We start from the raw sequence: 18,932 nt of genomic DNA on the forward strand, positions 1-18,932 counted from the left end.
ACTTGAAGTACTTCCTTTTATTAAAATTTTAATATACTTTTAATAGAAGTCTTTTTACTTAAAAGTAATTCTAAGCAGAAATACGTGTAAAAGAAGTTGTTCCAAACGAGCTCTAAAATTTCAATTTACTCTGATGTATACAGTGACAATAATAACGGGCCACGGCCCAAACAACAACATAGGACTAGTTATTTAGAGGATGGCCCACTAATGCCCTTTAATTCTTACCGGGCTCGAGCCCATGTCCCTCGGATTACATCCAACGGCCCAAAACACAGCTAGGGTTTTGCTTATAAACGCTAACCTCCCCCTCACTGCCTCACTCCAACAACAACACAACACCCATTTCTCACCCGCCGGTTCTCATCGGAGGACCTCCAACAAAGACCGCAAGGGTTTCCAGTCTCGCTTTGACGCCATGAGAGCTAAGGTAACAACTATAACCGGTTCACATTTCTGCATCCAAATTTTTTAGCTTTTCCTGAAAGTGCTTATGATAAGTTATAAGCTTTGCCAAACAAGGCCTTAGTCTCCAATCTTGATAGATCAATCTCATGTAATTGGTGCTGTTTAATTGCAGTGGAAGAAGAAGAGGATGAGGAGGTTGAAGAGGAAGCGCCGAAAGATGAGGCAGAGATCTAAGTGAGAGGAGCAGCTGCGTGGAGCTCGTTCGCATGGCGGTTCTTCTGTCCCTCAGGGTTTTGGATCTTGGCAGACTTAGCGGTTTGTTTAGAATTAATGTGAAACCTTTTGTGTTTTTATCTGTTTATCTTTGCTACATTTCTTACTATTTAATTGAAATTTGACTGCTTTTTATAATTTGGCTATGAGGATTGCTTTGTTTTGAAGAAATTGTGATTTTACATGTTTGATTTGTTTTTGTGGATTTTTTACATTGGGGTTTATTTGAGTAAAATGTTAAATTTTGGGTAGAAATCAATTAGTTTGGTTAACCCTAAACATCCATTTGAATTTGGTGAAAAGTTTGAGGATTTCTCGAATTTTGCAAATGGATTGAGGATTTTTCAAAATTTGGGAAGTTCTAGGAAAGATATAAGAGTTGGTTTTTTATTCTTAGAAAAATGGGGGAAGTTTTAGGGAAAGTGCTGGTTAAAATGTAACGACTTGTCCCCAAATATTACGGTTCGTAATATTTGGGGACGGATCATTACATAAAATCCATCATTGATCCTTCCTAAATTATTCTCCAAACATAAATTTGAAAGAAAAAAAGTCATCCAACCCTTTCGTAAGCTTCTCATTTGTAAGAAATTTCCTCAACTTTTCGTAGTCTTGTGCGTTCACAAATTTTTCAGAACTTGGAACCTCTTTATCTTATTGTAGTCTGGCGGATTTGGATGAGTGCTGCTATGTTCGCTACTTTTCCACCTATCTTATAACCAAAATACAGATCACAAATTCATGTAAGGTTGTTGTGTATAGCAACATTCATTCAGATTTGTTTAGGAGGATTATGAATATCCAAAGTATGTTTTTAAGAAATGTTTGGTGACCAAGGAATGTGTAGTCATCCACCATTAGATTTTGATCATGGGTGGAGATTAAATGAATGAGCTTTTAAATCTCAAACTCTTGATATAAAATCTCAAGGGTGTTTGACCATGAATCCTTAATCTGTGACCAAGAGAATGAGGCACTTATATATGTATCTTGATGAACTGGTATGCTTGCTAGGTTTGGTTGGTGTACCACGTTACTGGTCCAACCATACTCATAAAAATTGAATCCCCTGCATTGTGTTGGACAAGCATTTGGTGTCTTGAGGAGGAAGAAATTCTACGGTTTTGCACCGGATCAGCTCAACCATATGGTCAAGACACAAAGAACCACCCTACCCTACCTCCTTGATTTTCAGCTTCACACTTACCCCATTTTTTATCCCACCCTCTTTCGTCCGAAAACTAAACTAGGACCAAAAAAAGGGTGGGATCAAAGAGTGGAGTAGGGGTTGGTATAAACAATTGAGGGTGTGGTGTAAGGTGGTTGTTCTGTCTGGGACATAGGGGTTCTGGTTTCCCTATGCTAGAATTTCTATCTTTTGTGACCCAAATAAGGAGTTATGCTCTTTGTGAGTGTGGTCGGACAGGTGACGTGGTCCACTGGCGTAATCTAGAACATGCGCAAGGAATTTTGAGAAAAGGTAGTGGATTCAGATTTAATGAAGAGGATTAACGATGATCCGCGTTATGTTTTTATATCTAGAAGTAGAAACATTCTTGCCTAGAAGTACAGGTAGTTGGTAAAAGAGTCGGTGTGTCTAGTATTATTGATTTCGATTCTTTGCATCCATGTGGAATTAAGTAGCGGAGTATCGATCAAATTCTTGTTTACTGTTCAAGGACTCCGGTGATGTTCAGTGTGCATGCTAGTTGAGGAAGCATAAATGGTGGAACCCTAAAAGGAGGGATTACGCTTTTTGTGAGAGTGGTCCGACGGACGACGTGGTCTTCCGCCGAATCGGAGAATTTCCCTGAGTGAAGCCTGTCGCACCCAATTCAAATTAGATTATCTCGGAGTTTTACCAGTATAATATTTTCAAACACATTATATGTTGGACATTTTACAAACGCATTTTCTGCTACAAGTAATCTGCTTACACCCCCCATCGATCAATTTCTAGGTTCAAGTACGTATAGAGTGCGCTAAATCGTGCCATTTCTTCTACTATTCGCGCCTATCTTCTTTAGTTCCTCAAATGCAAGTACCGTCTCCGAATCAAAACCACCTGCAAACTGAATCTTCTGCGTGTGAGTACCTGGTGTAACGAATTAACAGTAGGTCAAGAAATTTGGAACGGCGTTTGTGAAGCATTTCACTACCTGGTGTACCCGGAAAGCGAATCGGACGCCTTGAAGCAGGAGATTTTCTTCTCTTGAGCATTCACTGGACTGCACTTCTCTAGTAATCCTCTTCATGTACTCCTTGGCTAGCCTCAGTGAGCTCAGTTTCATCTGCAAATAGTTATGTGTACAAGATATACAGTTTGTATCAATCGATGGTTTTCAGTGAAATGAGATGTTTTCAAATGAATGTGCGTGAATCCACCCCTTGCTTCAAATCCACTCCTCGGGTATTGTCGTTAGCACTCTGAAATAGTCGTGGAGTGAAAAAATATTATCTTAGAGTGTTAATAACAACTTTCTTATTATTCGCGAACTGCTATCTACAGTCTCGTAGAATAGTGTTGTCAATTCATGTTCACAATTTTCAAATTTTATAGCTTCCACATCATTGTTAATCAATCGAAAGTTGAAACTAGATGGGGGTTTGCTTAGCTAGAAAGAGTTCAAATCTTTTGCCTTTATTTTGTGTGGGCTTTTCTGTGGCTCCTATCATTGATTGACACGTGTTCATAAGTTGAACTCTTCTTAACTCTAGTATCATAAATTTAACCCTCCTTAACTTTGTTGTCATAAATTTAACCCTCTTTTAACTCTGTTGACATAAATTTAACTCGTATCATTCAATGATAGAGTGCAAAAAAATTGATCTCGGCTAAAAAGCGTAGATATTTAGTCACTTGGGCTCTAATTAACCACAATTTAGTACCACTTTAATGGAAGTCAAAAGTAAACATAGGATTAACTCTTTCATAAATTATTATCTGAATGATTGCCAAATTAAAGTTATTGGTAAGCCATAGTTATCTACCTACCTGACCCATCACCCCTGTGTCCAGCATCCATTCCCATGGGATCTGAAAATCCCTGTACCTCTTGCTGGCACTCTCCCTTGTTCTTTCTGTGCTGCTCACACTTCTTTCCAACCTGCAAAATCGGACTTCTGACGTTAGACGAGGTGATATTCTAAACTACTGCTCCAATCAACTGACTTAACACGCATCTGCAATTTTCGATATCAATGGAATAGCACGTCTGCAATTTTTGATATCAATGTAAGACTAATAAGCTATTGTACTCCACGCTTACCTGTCTTGTAATGCCTCCATTCTTCTCAGAGCAAGGATTGATGGCTCCTTCATGTTGTCCTCAAATGATGAGGCTTCGTTTTTCAGATTCCTCAGGTCTCTGTAGCTGAAGGCGGCTTCTCGCAGCGTGTCTGCTTTTCGTTCCGGCCACTGCGGGAAGTGCTTCAGCACTGCTCTTTCATCCACTAAAGAAGATAGTTGCCGATCCAGCCAATTTACAAATGCTTCCACGTCTGCGATGTTTGTAAATTTTGAAGACTCCACCTCACTGATCAAGAAATTTATGAATTCTCCTTGCGTTTCGACCTCCGACTTTATCTGTCCATGAATGTAGAAATTAGTATTAGAAATATTTCTTGTATGACTCTCTTTTGATTTATTCAATTCAATGTGCCGAAATCATTGGCTAATTAACTTACTGCTAAAACATAAGATGAACGGTTTTCGATTTCTCCGATCATGTTCTTAGTAAGTGCAAAAGCATGAACTCCTGCTGGGTTGGCTTTGTTCTCCATGTGTGCATCTTTCCTTGTAAGTGAACGGTACAGCTCAATTACTTCCGGCACACGTCGCACTCCTCTTGACCCGATTAATGATTTTGAGGGCGGAGGAGGAGGAGGCGGTGCTAGTGCTGAAGGCCCTTTATTTTCCTTTACCTCCTTGAACAAAGCAGGGGGAGGAGGAGGAGGCCTCGGTGTTGATGGTGTTGCATTGGTTGGTAATAATCCTGCTGCCGGTCTTTCCTTTATGGCTTGAGATTCCGTGAAGTCTACTTTCGGATTCGGTTTCTCTTTCACTGGACTCTGCTCCAATGCACTGTGCTCCAACGTGCTTTGAAACTTCTTCCAGAGCACAGATTTCCTCTCATTGTTGTGTGCTTTGAGGGAAGTTATTTGAGCTTTAAGACGACCAACTTCTTGCTTCAGTTCATGGTTTTCTTTCTCCAACGAGCCGTTCTTTTCGAGAGAGGCTTCGAGTTCTTTCCTGAGAAAGACGACGATCTCGGAGCTTTCATCTTCTTCTGGCATCCTCCGAGTCTGCTATGCTTTCACTGGAAGGAGATAGCTAGAGGTGACAAATGAGTTGCTGGCTCGTTCCTCTTTTATGTTATGTTGTCTTACTTTTGATGTAAGGCTTGGTGGGTTCACGTAAACCTGACGATTGATGCTCATCTAGTGAGTCGTTTATTAGGGCATTAACAGTGCATTAACATTAGTTTGCCCATTTTTATTTTCATTTTTTATATACATGATAATGAGCAAGGCCCGGAGGGAAAACGGTACACATGACTTTAGAGGGTAGATGATTTTTTTTCTTTTTCCTTTAGTGAGAGTGAGGAGAATCGAACCTAGAGACCTCAAGTGCAGAGCGTAGATGGTTTTCTCACTTGATCCACAATATGTTAACCTTAGTTTAGACAAGGATCCTTTTACATTTGCAAGATTTTATACGTTAACATTAGTTTATTCTGTCATTTGTTTAATGGCAATGTTGAATTGTAGGTAAGAGTCTTGTTGCAAGTACTATATACTGGTTGGTTTAGGTGCAACATTATATTCTTTGGTCAAGTTTACCATAAAACCCATCTTTTTCTTGAGTATTTAATACAATTATGTAAGAATATCATTAGCAAGGTAGTGCATTCATAATTCCAAAAGTTTGAGCATCCACGTAATGAGTTAACAATGTTATCTACTTTTACCCTTATCTGGTACATACGTCGACATGTGAATCAATAACGAGAGAGGTATAAACATATAGGGTGAAGCCTCACTCTGCGCTCTGCAAACCAACAAAGAGGTGATCAATGAGAATCGGATTCAAAACCCCTACACTAAAGCCTTGAATACCATATTATAAAGAACTAGCCCCATAAGCTTTATGAGAGAATCATGTATCGTGTACCGAACATGGTTATTACTCCTATTAATCACAAGTGAGTGTTATGATTAATTTTTTTCTTCTATCTCCTCTTAGTTTATGTTAATCACAAGCGGAAGAGACGTCACTAAAATTGTGCATTGGATGCGTACGAGAGTCACTCTTAAGTTTTACCTGAGGAATGTCATTTCCATCACATTTCACATGTAGATTTGTGAAGCTTCGGCTAAACAACGAATGGTGCATGATTGATTGATTGCTAACTAACAACTTAAGGCTCATTAACTAGCTTCTTGGACCAGTTTTTGTTGTCCAGGTGTCAGTCTCAGGCTGGGATGTTGAAATCATTAGGTAAATCTTAATTAGCATACATAAGTCGGTTGATATGCCGATTGATTTAGTCCTCCAGGAGATCATGACAAAATTGAATGCGAATTTTCAATTCTTTGCTTGCGAAGCAAGGCAAAAGCCATAAAAAGGGGGAAGGGGAAATAAGAGCAACAGAGAAGGGTATATGCTGACAGTCGAAAATTAAAGAAAAAGTAAAAGCCTTGACATTTACAGCCTACCAGATTCAGATCTTCCCCTATTCTTGCTTTATTTTTCATGTCCTTCAAGGTACAAAGTAAAAAAAAATGGAGAGGGGGTGTCATTTTTCTTTTTGAGGATCACATTTATGCAAAAATTCTTAATGACAACACAAATCTTGCAAGATGGTTGCAGAATAAGTGGCCGGCCGTCCGGCTTTATTATGCCCATTGAGAAGCTACTTACGTCACGCAACTATCCAACAATATATTTGCCGCATTAGACAAAACCCTACATTTATCTTTTAGTAATATAACAAGATCAATATTTGGATGCCATTGTTTATGACAAGATAATAGTTTAAATTACTCTAATTTATAGTGAGGGAATTCAAATTTCAATATAAAGAACGAGCACACTATCATAATTAACTAGACAATATACGTCAAATTTAAGAGGCAAAATTTGTTTTATGCCAATGAACCCTAAGGAGAAAATCCTACAACTTTGAATAGTAAAGCACTAATAGGCTGAAGCTGAAAGGTAGCTCACCTAGACATGAGGTGTAATTACTTGGCATGAGCATAATCTTTAGATCTTTTTAAAGGGTTTATGTTCCTCTCACTGATTTTAGCAAAAGTCCACTTCAAATTCAGCTTTAATTTCTAGGGGACCACATACCCTATATAGCCCTTAATCAAAGTACCCTACAGGTAAGGGAACCTTATTTTGGGTGGGGGTAGTGTGTGTGTGTTCATGGATAAACAACTTGAACGTGCAGCACCCTGTATTGATTTGAAGGACTTTAATTACATGGAGTTCTGTGCCAGTAATATAATAATTCTATTTACGAGACATTGTATTGTATTAGGACAAGGATTGTCACCCTCCTTGTTCCGTACCCTCCCATGCCATACTGTTTGTGTGGTCACAGTTAAACCACGTCAACATTTTATATTACTATTTATTTTTATCTTATTATGTCTATAAAAAAACAATATAAAATGTTGATGTGGCTTAATCGTGATCACACAAAACAGGAGAGGACGGGAGGGCACGGGAATAAGGAGAGCAGACCTTGTCCATTGTATTATTAGTACAAACACTGTGATGATGAAGAATTCCTGCCATGTAATAGAAAAATAACTTACATGAAACGGGTTCACCATCACATGGTGTTCCCTACTTAATAATGCAGTGTCATTTGCAAGTTTTGATTCACAGGGCAATATGTTATTAGATTAGAACGTCATATGATTGTAAAATCTGTTTCATATAAATTGCTCTAAAAATTTGAGGAGATTTTTTATTTGGTCAAAGAAGGTAGAGGAGATTGAGAAACTAGGTAGTAGCCACTGGTCAGTGAAGAATTTATTTGGCGGACAGACATGCCCCAAATCAAGGGAAACACAAAAATCAAATTTGACTACCCTACTTGAACAAGATCTTTCATTTGAATGGCTATTCGACATGTTTCGACGTACTTTACAGTGCTAGCAAGAGCTTGCACGGTAATAACTCAGTCTTCCCTTAGTAAGGAGATCCTTGCATACAATTAGTGACAAAAACTTGGGTTACAAACATATATATCAACATGATATGGACGACTAAATAATCAAAGTATCAATAATATCAATAATATAAATAATATCGGTAGTCAATAACGTGTGGGTATGCTTTTTAAAATTGAACGGACAAATTAACTACCTAATTTGACAGTCTGACTCAAGTTGTTCTCATATTCTTCTAGCACTCATCCTCTGAAAATAGCTAAAGTAGGAAAATACATGTATTTATCACACATAAAACAAACAAAGATAAGAAGCATTTCAATCATACAGAGTTTTTAGCGCATCTTAACGTGCTATGTGCGTTAGTGGATTGGTATGTTAATTGGGTTGACCACATTTCAAGAAGCTTTTGGTGTCACAAAAGCAAGACATTTCAAGGAATGCAACGACCTCACATCTTAAACCCAGCTATATATGGATCTTGCAATTTATAAACATAGTTAATTTCCATATCAAAGTCATGAAACAGCCTCCAAACTTAAGCCTAACTTTGTGTTTGATACAAAATACTCACTTGAGTATCTCAACGTCCTTGATCGGTACTACTCGAGTGTCCCTTTTAACATCCTTCGAGCAAGAAACACATAACTAGTGCTTATTATAGGAAGCATTTCAAGTGTTTTTTCAAGATTAACTTGTATTTTTACCAATAATTAGTTACAATTTTTTTTTTTTTCTGAAAGCACTTCAGTCATTTAAAATCACTTCCCAAATGAGCTCTTAACTATCCAACAAAACAAAATGCACACCAAACTGCCAAAGGTTCCAAACTACAATGATATGGAACCCAAATTTTCCTCTTTGGGTCATGGCAATTGAGCTTGTTTGACAAGTATTCAAAAAAAGGGTTCAAAACATAGGAAATGATACGAATGAAGCAGAAACTAATAATTCCAAGTAAATGAGTTGATTCCGTCACGAATAATAGAAAATAGAAACACACTACTAAGACATAATTTGCTCTTATTCTAATTTAAATAAAATAGTTCACTCTACCAAAGTACTAAGATCTTATTCTAATTTGAATTTCTTGAGATCATTCTAAAGGATGGCATTTTTCTATTGAGGATTTGGCGGGCGGCTATTAGCAGCTGAGACCCTTGACCCCCATTCAAGCAGCTCTTTGCTTGTGTCATCCTTGTGAGCAATCACTTCTATGAAGCACAAGCAGTCTTTCTTCTCCTCCGTTGCTGTTGCAATTGCCTCCGTTAGCTCCTCCTCAGTACGAACCTGAGACCGAAAAAAGGAAGGAAAAACACATAAATTAGGTCATGATTTACTTCTCCAACACAACATATATAGTCTAACAAAGCAAGTTTTTATATCGAACACTAACCTTTGTTGTCCAGCAGTTTCCTTCGCCGTTGTGGATTGCGTCCACCAAACCAGTGTAGTTCCAGTTCTTGATCACATTGTAAGGGCCGTCATGGATTTCAACTTCTATGGTGTATCCGCCATTGTTTATGAGGAAGATGATGCTCTTTTGATTGCATCGAATCATTGTTGACACATCTTGTGCAGTCACCTGTCATAAAAAATAAAGTTTCATATATATAAGCTTGAGACCAATTAAATCAAACGCTGGTCGAAGCATTAATTTGAACCTGGAAGCTCCCATCACCGATGCAAGCAATGACGCGCTTCTTCGGAACTGACTGTGCATAGCCTAGAGTTGCACCAACAGACCAACCAATCGATCCATATTGCATCTGGAATTCATACCTGCAAGACCAACTTTTTTTCTCTAATGATACTGAAAAATTAAAAACCTCAAATCACATAGCTCGGGTTTTGTTGCATGCTCACCCACATCCTTCCGGCAGTTTCAATTTCAAGCAGTTAAACCAAGAATCACCGGTCTCAGCAATAACCGCAGTGTCAGCTGAGAGCATTTTCTGAATGTGCTGGAACAGAATGTTCACTCTAAGAGGCTCATTAGGCTGAGATTTGAGAGGCTGGCCATCTGGGACGAAGATTCTGGCATAGTTTTCGTGAGCGGTTGTGTTTTTGGTGACACGCTGTGCAAGTGCCTGAAGAAAGTCCTTCATTAGGACACACCCGAAAGAAGGGCCATTGCCAACCACCACACGATCAGGCTGCACAATAATTGCCTTCTCCCTCTTGAGAAGAAGAGAGTATCCAACAGAGCTGTAGTCGTTGAAGATTGGACCAGCAAACAAGTATGCATCAGCAGACTCTACAATCTCACCACAGTAGGCCGTGCCGACTGCTCCCCAGTATGTCCCGATGTAGCGACGATGGGTTTCGGGGAAACGCCCTTTGGCTGATGGCATCATGGCAACAGCATAGCCACTGGCATCAGCAAATTCAACAAAGGCTTCATGTGCCTTTGCCACTCGGATCTTTGGTCCGCCAACCACAACTGGCTTCACTGCCTTGTTCAAGAAGGCAGCTGCCGCCTCCACAGCGGCTTCTAGCCCCATCTTGTTGGTCATTCTGTATCACGAAATCATCAAATTGTCATAAACTAAATCTCATGTTAAAGAAAGAGAGAAATATTACATTGTCAAACTGTCAATCATAAATATCTTATTAGTCGAACTCTTATTTGATACTGGACATGGTGCGGGATCTTGTACATGTCTGACATACCTTGCACAACTCAGATAAACCATGAAGATCAATTAACAAATAACTTACCTAGGTGAGATGGAAAATTTAATGGGGTGTGTGCTAAAAGCTGGATGTGGAATGCCAGGCAAGTTGCAGCTAATGCTGATATAGACAGGCTTGCTTTCTTTGAGAGCAGTAGAAATGGCAGTATCAATTTGTTCATGTGCATCATCCAAGTTGTTTACCACAGCCTGCCACAGCAAATAGCATAAACAAGAATCTATACATAATTACACAAAGGAAAATAACACAAATCCAAATTTTCCCAAAACGCAAAATAACACAACAATATATTATAATTTATAAATTCAAATCCTAATTAGGTCAAAGCACTAAAATGTTGTATATATATTATTATGCATGGCTCTATACTTAAAATTTAAAACGTGGTTAGCAATTTAACACTCCTATTTATTCTCGTTTTTGTGAGTTAAAAAAAATGTCATCAAAGTGTTTAATTTAAAGTGCAGATGGTTACAAATAAAATATTTCTATTTAAATGTCATGTATTATAAATCAATAAAGGCAAATCAAACACTTGAGCTGACTTGATAGCAAGTGACAGTCTGGAAGCATCTGAGTTCTTGGCTGAAATCCGGCAGGCCAATGGTGTGGTGAAGAATTCTGTTGGTGCCATAATCATTTGTGTTTGGCCCTCCAACAACACAAATAACAGGAAGGTTCTCACTGTAAGCTCCAGCAATGGCGTTGAGAACACTAAGCCCACCCACGGTAAACGTGACAACGCACGCCCCAACGCCACGCTCCCGGGCATATCCATCAGCGGCATACCCGGCATTGAGCTCATTGCAGCAGCCGATGTTGGTGAGCTTCGGCTCAGCAATGAGGTGGTCTAATAGGGTTAAGTTAAAATCCCCGGGGACGGTGAACACGTCCCCCACCCCGATCTCCACCAGGCGGCGCGCTAAGTGGCGGCCAAGAGTGGAGTCAGCGGAGGCAATGGTGGACGGAGGGTGGGAGGAGTCGTGGATGGTGGCAGTACCATTTTGAGGAGGGCAGCCGACGTTGTTGTTGGCCGGTTTTGATGAGTCTAGGGAGCCAATATTGGTGGCCATGGTGGAAAACGGAGAGCTCGAAAGTGGGATTCAGGATTCTGGTGTTGTAGTGGAGATCAAACACACTGTTGATCGAACAAAAATGGGAGAAAAATTGGATCTTTGTGGCTGTTGGGAGGAGGAAGGAGAGTAAGAAGGATTTATATATATAGGTTTGTTTTGTACGTGAAATAAGGTGGTGGGGTTTCTTGGGAAGGGTGAAGAGACACATTCGGGGTTATGCATGGTAAAGTAATAGAGTGAGTGCTAAACTAAAGGAGAAGGAAATAATTTGTCTTTTTATTTTATTTTATAATATCTATATGATTTTATGTTCTGGTAGAAAGAAATAATTTGTTTTGTGTATAGATACTTGAAATGTTACGTAATGAGACTGTTAATCTGGATCGTACATTCAAATAAGAATCAGATCGTATCAATTATTGTCCAATTTGTATTTCTCACCTTGAGTATTGTATTTTATTAGAGAATATTGTCCAATTTGTATTTCTCACCTTGAGTATTGTATTTTATTAGAGAATAAAATGGTCTATAATTTCTCTCCCAAAAAACTGGGTCTAAATTTTGGTTATGGTATGTGTTTTTTCTGAACCCCATTAGAATATTCAAGAACATTATATATAATTGACAGTAATATTTTGGTAGTATTCCTTGGAACCCATTCACATTTTACCGTTCGAATTCTTTTTACCATGTGAAGTTAATTTGATAAGTTAAGTAGGACTAATGATGGTCATGAACATGCAGAGTTTGAGAAAATGTGTTTGCCAGTGGGAGTATATCTCTGTGTTTATAGAGCAAGTCACGTGATGAGTGTTGTAGACATAATGAGTAATGTCTCGAGTTATAAGCTATAAGTATGCATGTTCCACTGCTAAACGTAACAATTCTTTTTAAGATAAAACCCTACTGAAAGAAAGCATTTTGGCATGGCTTTTTCCATAGCTGCATACTAGGAGAATCAGAATATACAAATTGTGAGGGTGTTAGTTAAAGGTATTTATTTGTTCTAAGATACAGCAATTTAAAATTTTACATTTCTCTGATACAAAGTTAACATATATGAACCTGAAAAATCAGTGTTGAAAATCTAACTGTAACAGCTATCAGTTTCTGCAAGTCCATCTAAACTTCCCACTGCTTAGTAAAACCATTGCGAGTTCGAACAAAGTATGAATTTACTCCGTCGACACATCCCAACATCACACGCAGTATCTTCCGATGGGTTTAGTACGCCTTCTTCCTAGAAGTCAGACGTAGTAGATCATACCAACTTCCAGCAAAGAAGTATGCGGGACATTCAGAACAACATCCGGCTCTCTGCAGTTCTTGCTCAGAAAAGCATAGACGATATCTATAACAAGTTTCTTGAAAAAGGATGATGACTTCTTTGCCTGTGCATGCGAATGCCCGAAAATGTATGTGACACCAGATTCTTTGGCTTCTAATATTCGCAGGGACTCGTCTTTGCAAAGAGAACTTTCCGCTTGCCTGATACCAGGTTTTATCACTTGAAGATCACATGAAAACTGCACTGTGTTTTCTTTTTTGGTCGAGTCCATGAAAGTGCGATCTGGAGCATAAGGGGGCTCGGAATCTGCATCAGTAAACTGTCTAGAGCACCCGGTTATCGGTCTCAAAGGACCTTCTTCCTCTGTTTCTACAAAGTGCACTATACTAGACACCAATATGTTCTCAAAATTACAGGTTTCCTGTTGAAGATCCTTATAACCGTACCTCACAATGCACCGGAACAGTCCATACTCCTTTGGGCCCACCCTACTAACAAGCAATCTTTCATTTCCACTAACATGGGGAACTTGAACAGATTTGATGCAAACAAAAACCAGCACCTTATGGAATGCAGGTAGATTAGTTACAAAGTGTCCGAAAATAGCTGGTACCCCAGTCGCCAAATTAGTGTACATGAGTCCAATTCCAGGGACCCGAACCATGCCAAGGCTCGGACCTAAGCTCACTATTCTATTGATTGAGACCTTGTTTTCAACATCAAATTGGTGTTTCATCATTGTTCCGTAGTTCCATATGTACATTACACCCATAAAGATCAGAGAGAGCACAACCGGGATCCATCCACCTTCTGGGATCTTGCTGACGGATGCTGAAATGTAAACCAGCTCAATTGATCCAAAGAGCATTAAAAACGCTAATGCAGTTATTATGCTTTTCTTCCAGACTATTATCATCACCAGAGCCATCAAGCAAGTTGTCACAAACATTACAGCTGTGACTGCCAAACCTACCAAATTCAACAACACGATCAAAGTACATTCACGTAAATACCAAGAATATCCGAGAGATAGCGGTTAGTTTTATACCGTATGCATGACCCATCATGTTTGTGTCCCTCAATCCAATTGTCACGCCTAAACAAAGGCACATTAACATCCAGTTGACCTCTGGAATGTATATTTGGCCATATATTTTACTCGAAGTATGAACTATCTTGACGCGGGGAAAGCATTTCAGTGCACAGCACTGGTTTATAACGGAGAAGGTAGCTGAAATTACTGCCTGGCTTCCGACAACAGATGCAAAAGTGGCAACTATGAACACTGGCCAAAACACAGCCTCTGTAGCAAACCAAACAATTACGGCATACATACAAAAGATGACAATTAATGATATTAACCATTAGGGTACTATGATAAGCTATTACCTGGTATGGCTTCATAGAAACTTCTTTGGATGTCTTCGTGGTGCTTAGAAAGAAACGCAGCCTCACCCATGTATGAAAGAACTAGAGAGGGATATACGAGTAATGTGAAGGCCATCTGGGATTTGATGCCAGGTACTTACATCAGTGTTGAAATAAGAAAGAACTATTTGTGGATGCAATTTTAATGATTCAAGGCATTAGCATCGTGTCCATACAATCGACTGCAAAGTTACCTTTATTGAGAGCGGAGAGAAATGGCCCAAGTTAGCAAACATCGCCTCTACACCTGAGATAATATTCCGGAGGAAACTAGTTTCCAGTAGCTCTGTTTAGCAGCAAGTAAACCACAATTACTGCAACAGGAGTTTAGAAGAGATACCTGTTATTGAAAGAACAACTCCCGCCAAGGATACCCATCCTTCAATGCCTGTGCTTCGAAGGAACTTTAACATATAAACTGGAGAAAGGGCATGAAATATACGTTTGTTCCACCGAAATACGTTGTATATTCCAATGCCACTAATACACAGAAGCCATGCTGTAACAATCGGAGCAAACATGAAAGCAACTCTGTGTGTTCCGTGATGCTGAAGGGAGAAAAGCCCCACTAAGACGACACATGAGATTATAACAACATAATCTGAAAGAAAGAAACCAAAGAGAAGTTTTACAAATGGTGATGCATAGATATTTGAAAGGTTATTGGCGGTATAAAGAAGTTTGACGTACTGTCGTGGAGTCCTGTGATTTTAAGCTTAATCCCGGAGACTGCTGAAAGAACTGAAAGAAGAAATACAAGTGAATCTCTGTCATAAATAATGTTACAAACTAATCAAGAACTATCAAACTCTAGTTGAATTAGAAGTCTTTCTAAAACGCCAACAGATGCGTGTTTGGAATTGGACTCGTAATTGAACAAGCTCTAAGAAAGGGAGGAATTTAGCTCTGTCATACATGCTTTAGGTATAATGTGTATTTCTAACCATTCATATGTCACAAAATTATCATATATATCCATGTTCTGAAGGATGTTATGCTTACTCAAAAGTCGAAACCTGAAAAGTTAAGATGAGCTAGCCTAGAATTTGAAAAGTTCAGGGAACGGAACTTGTATGGGGAGAAAACATTCATATCACTATAGAGAATTTTGTTAGGACTAGCCCACCTGATATTGCAGGAGTGAGTACACCATCACCAATTGCCATACAGGTTCCAAATAGAACAAAAACCAGCAGCCCTTTGCGAAATCTTGGATGCTTGTCAAAGAACGATTTCAGAGCTGAACTCTGCCATGTTTCTGTGGTTCCTTCCGTCACATATTCAGACAACTTCTCATCTGTGATTTCTTGATTTGGCAGAATGCTTAATCTTGCATGACGACAGAGGAGGGAGTACAAAGCAAAGGTACCGCCTGCACCATGTGTACAAAACTGGTATTGAGAAACCGTCTTTTTGCCATCCAATTACATTTTTTTTTTCTACAAATCATTTGGAAAATTAGATGGGATCAAGAACAGTCGAAAATGACAAGAAAAAGGAGATCAGCAGAGTGTTTTTCTCAGTGTTGAAAACAGTATTGTAGAATGCAAATCCGAACCAACCATCCAAAAGTGACTGGAAGGTTGAATGAACAGCCTAATAATTTGCGTCATAAGATCAATCGGGTTACTTAGCATTGTCATCAGCCAACATCACAATGAAAACAACATAACTGTACCTTCACCATTGTCATCAGCCAACATCACAATGAAAACATACTTGAAGAGCGCAATTAGAGTAAACGTCCAGAAAATAAACGAAAGGACGCCAAAAATCTCTTCATCATCCTCACGAAGGCTCAACTTTCCGGAGAACGTGGTCTTATAAACATATAGAGGGGATGTACTTAAGTCACCATACACCACTCCCAGGCTTTGATAAGCCAATGTGAGCACAGTTGCACGGGATACCCTCTGCAAGTCCCGATTCAAGACAACATTATAAACATACATTCGAAAAATTCAACAATTTAGAAACATCAAAGAAGGTCAATTAGTACAAAAGAGCCCATAAAAGTTCATGACCCTATGGTTCAGCAGCTACATTGAAGACTAAATTTATTTTTTCGGGGTTTTATGCATGTCCCCAATATTTGTTTATCTGGCTGCTCAAATTATGAACAACGACGAATAGCGTAAATCCTTAAAGACCATTCACACTACTTCCCTTTTTTCTTTTGAGGAAGCAAAAAGAATGCCTTTTGAAGCCAGGATGTGAATTCCATTGAGAAAACAGTAAAAGATGCAAAATTTATATCAATTAAAGGGATTTAGTTTACCCAAAACCCAGAAATAAACACTCAAAAACTGGAAACCCCTCTTCTCACATTCTCAAATGTCCTGGTTCCACAGAAGCTGCTGCTCCAGATGTACATTTTATATTTGCATAAGAATATGCAATATCTCACACTCTGATGAGAAAATTTTCACTAAAAACTATTTGTCCAAGAGAAGCTGCAAAAATGGCTGACATTCATAAGTTTGTCGATATCAAACACTTAAAGTTTACCATCATGAAAGCAAACAACTAATTATCAAAGAACAATATTAGGAAGAACAAAATAGAGTGAGAGAGGATGAAGGATATATATACCCGTGGAGATATTCCCTGTTCCATTAGTTCTTCAGATGGGTTCATTGTAGAGAGAGAGAGAGAGAGAGAGAGATGCAGTGCAAGAGAAGTGACTGACTGAAGAGGAAGAAAGGCTGGTAAAGTGTATATAACACAGAGAGAGAGAGAGAGAGACAGAGACAGAGAGATGTAGGAAGCGAGGGGCGGTAACAAGTAAGTAGGAGTAGGCAAGTGTTGTGTTGTGCGTCCTAACTCCAAAGAATTTGCCAAAGGCGTTCAACGCTCTTTTACCTCTCTTCATTTCCAAATTTTTGACCAAAACAACTCTAAATCTGTATACGTTTGAATGAAGTGTTATAAGCTCGTGTTCTTTGCCCAAAGTTTTAATCCTTGCTCTGTATATTACAATAGTTTAGATTAAAGAAATATATCCGTCCCTCATATTTTTAGTTCAAATTTCTTATTCGCATACTAAAATAATATAAGAGGGTGTATTCGAATGAGATTTTGATGGATTTTAAGAGAGCTCATAAATCTGTTTGCATGCAATGAAGATTTTAAATGAATCTGTCAAATTCTAATAGTATTCAATCTTGATTTTCAAAGACTTTGTAAAAATCTAGTGGTATTCACTCTCGAGTTTTCTTAAAATGTTCCAAATTTTGGTTGCATTCATAATTTAATGAATTTAGAGGAATTTAGGAGTTAGAAGATTTTAGTGGATTCTAGAGTGGAAAATATAAATATAAAAAATCCTCACAAGCCATGGCTCTACCCTAATATTTTTTCGTGATTCTTCCCTCTACAAAATATGATCAGACTTGGATATGAACGAAGTCTTCTTAAGACACCCAAAAATCTACAAACTTCTTTTTCAATTTTTCTGTCTTCTATGGCCAAATCTTTATCTATTTTCTCTTCAAAGAAGACAACAAGTAATCAACAATTTTTTTTGTCTTCTCTTCATGGCCAATTTGGATTATTATTTGTTTTAGAGAACCCTAAAATCTATATAAATCCATGAACGTCTATAATTCCAAAAGTCTATACAAATCCATTAAAATTTATAGACTCCATGAAAGTTTATAATTCACAATTTGAAGGCCTGTTGATTTTAACAATTGATCAAGTTAATTATTCGGACAGTAAGTGTGGAGTTGGAATCCAAAAGCATTCTCTCCGGATCTTTATGGTGAGGATCTTTGAGATCCGTAAATTTCCGTTCATCGTACATCTTACGATCAATTTTTATTAGATATTGCTTATATTTAATTTTATATCTAAAATAATTTTTAACCGCACGAGGTACGATAAAATGATATGATTCACGGATCTTCATAATCCTCACAAAGAGGATCCGGTTTCGAGTTGGTATTCCATTCTACCTAAAGATTCATGTGATTTCGGAGGATTCATCTCATAAAACAACGCATTGTCAGAACCAATAAAAAAACTCAAATTTACATCCTTTCATCCAATAATAAATAACTTTATATTTATTCCTTCCTAATATTTTGAAACAGCTCACTCTACTAAACGAATATTTTATAATTTTTTGGCCACAGCTGTATGGATAGCTTAATGATAAGTGTCAAAATCGCAAAACATCGTAACATGATTAAATAAAATATAGAGAACTTTAACAAAAAAAAAAACTTTCGGTATTGTTCATTTTAACGAAAAATTACATTTTTACACTAAAAAGTCAATCATGATATTATTCACTTTACTCTTTATTTTGTTATTTTCGTTAAACTTAAAGTTTTCAAACATTTTCATTAGTTTTTCTTAAAATATAAACCCACAAACACCCAAACAAAATATTTAAATAAGCAATGTGATAGTCTAATCCACATCCATGGGTTTATTCATATTGGATTCCATACAAATCATTATTTTAATTTTTTGTTTATGAAGGAGAATAACAGACTAGTGGCAAGTTACCCACTTCTTTCGGAATCGAAGAGGCTATGGGAAAATTTACTATGCATGTGGCCACAGTC

The 18,932-nt window shown here is 38.1% G+C and overlaps 3 protein-coding genes and 1 long non-coding RNA gene across 8 annotated transcripts; 1 reads left to right on the forward strand and 3 right to left on the reverse strand.

Moving 5' to 3' along the window:
• The first annotated feature begins 265 nt into the window (after positions 1 to 265).
• LOC103447360 (uncharacterized) lies at positions 266 to 819 on the forward strand. The gene is made up of 2 exons (XR_531058.4): positions 266 to 430; positions 581 to 819. It is a non-coding gene; the product is annotated as an uncharacterized lncRNA (long non-coding RNA).
• Positions 820 to 2,505: 1,686 nt separating this feature from the next.
• Positions 2,506 to 5,368, reverse strand: LOC103447361 (INCREASED PETAL GROWTH ANISOTROPY 1-like protein 1). Of its 3 annotated transcripts, none has more exons than XR_003766619.2 (5): positions 4,369 to 5,325; positions 3,951 to 4,267; positions 3,677 to 3,788; positions 2,841 to 3,108; positions 2,506 to 2,753 (listed from the first exon to the last, which is right to left on the reverse strand). XR_003766619.2 is itself a non-coding variant. In XM_070808262.1 (5 exons), the coding sequence occupies exons 1-5, from the start codon at positions 4,975 to 4,977 to the stop codon at positions 2,705 to 2,707; spliced, it is 1,212 nt and encodes a 403-aa protein (XP_070664363.1). In that variant the 5' UTR covers positions 4,978 to 5,368; the 3' UTR covers positions 2,506 to 2,704. The 3 variants fall into 3 exon arrangements, 2 of the variants coding, with proteins under 2 accessions (XP_070664363.1, XP_008384773.2); XM_070808262.1 differs by having other exon boundaries at positions 2,506 to 2,746; positions 2,841 to 2,972; positions 4,369 to 5,368; XM_008386551.4 differs by having other exon boundaries at positions 2,841 to 2,972; positions 4,369 to 5,368.
• A 3,425-nt stretch (positions 5,369 to 8,793) lies between these two features.
• On the reverse strand, positions 8,794 to 11,744 carry LOC103447363 (pyruvate decarboxylase 1-like). Of its 2 annotated transcripts, none has more exons than XM_008386555.4 (6): positions 11,112 to 11,744; positions 10,591 to 10,754; positions 9,736 to 10,386; positions 9,534 to 9,651; positions 9,266 to 9,454; positions 8,794 to 9,159 (listed from the first exon to the last, which is right to left on the reverse strand). In XM_008386555.4, the coding sequence occupies exons 1-6, from the start codon at positions 11,637 to 11,639 to the stop codon at positions 8,989 to 8,991; spliced, it is 1,821 nt and encodes a 606-aa protein (XP_008384777.2). In that variant the 5' UTR covers positions 11,640 to 11,744; the 3' UTR covers positions 8,794 to 8,988. The 2 variants fall into 2 exon arrangements, with proteins under 2 accessions (XP_008384777.2, XP_008384776.2); XM_008386554.4 differs by having other exon boundaries at positions 9,534 to 9,663.
• An 802-nt stretch (positions 11,745 to 12,546) lies between these two features.
• Positions 12,547 to 17,188, reverse strand: LOC103447362 (potassium transporter 1). 2 transcript variants are annotated; one of them, XM_029088204.2, is made up of 10 exons: positions 16,951 to 17,188; positions 16,685 to 16,811; positions 16,037 to 16,271; positions 15,485 to 15,730; positions 15,049 to 15,099; positions 14,699 to 14,959; positions 14,553 to 14,605; positions 14,320 to 14,434; positions 13,979 to 14,233; positions 12,547 to 13,899 (listed from the first exon to the last, which is right to left on the reverse strand). In XM_029088204.2, exons 2-10 carry the CDS (start codon positions 16,730 to 16,732, stop codon positions 12,890 to 12,892), a joined length of 2,274 nt encoding a protein of 757 aa, XP_028944037.1. In that variant the 5' UTR covers positions 16,733 to 16,811; positions 16,951 to 17,188; the 3' UTR covers positions 12,547 to 12,889. The 2 variants fall into 2 exon arrangements, with proteins under 2 accessions (XP_028944037.1, XP_028944038.1); XM_029088205.2 differs by lacking the exon at positions 16,685 to 16,811 and having other exon boundaries at positions 16,951 to 17,156.
• Positions 17,189 to 18,932: the final 1,744 nt, after the last annotated feature.

The sequence above is a fragment of the Malus domestica genome, chromosome 11, assembly GCF_042453785.1.
Source record: "Malus domestica chromosome 11, GDT2T_hap1".
Classification (NCBI taxonomy): Eukaryota; Viridiplantae; Streptophyta; class Magnoliopsida; order Rosales; family Rosaceae; genus Malus; species Malus domestica.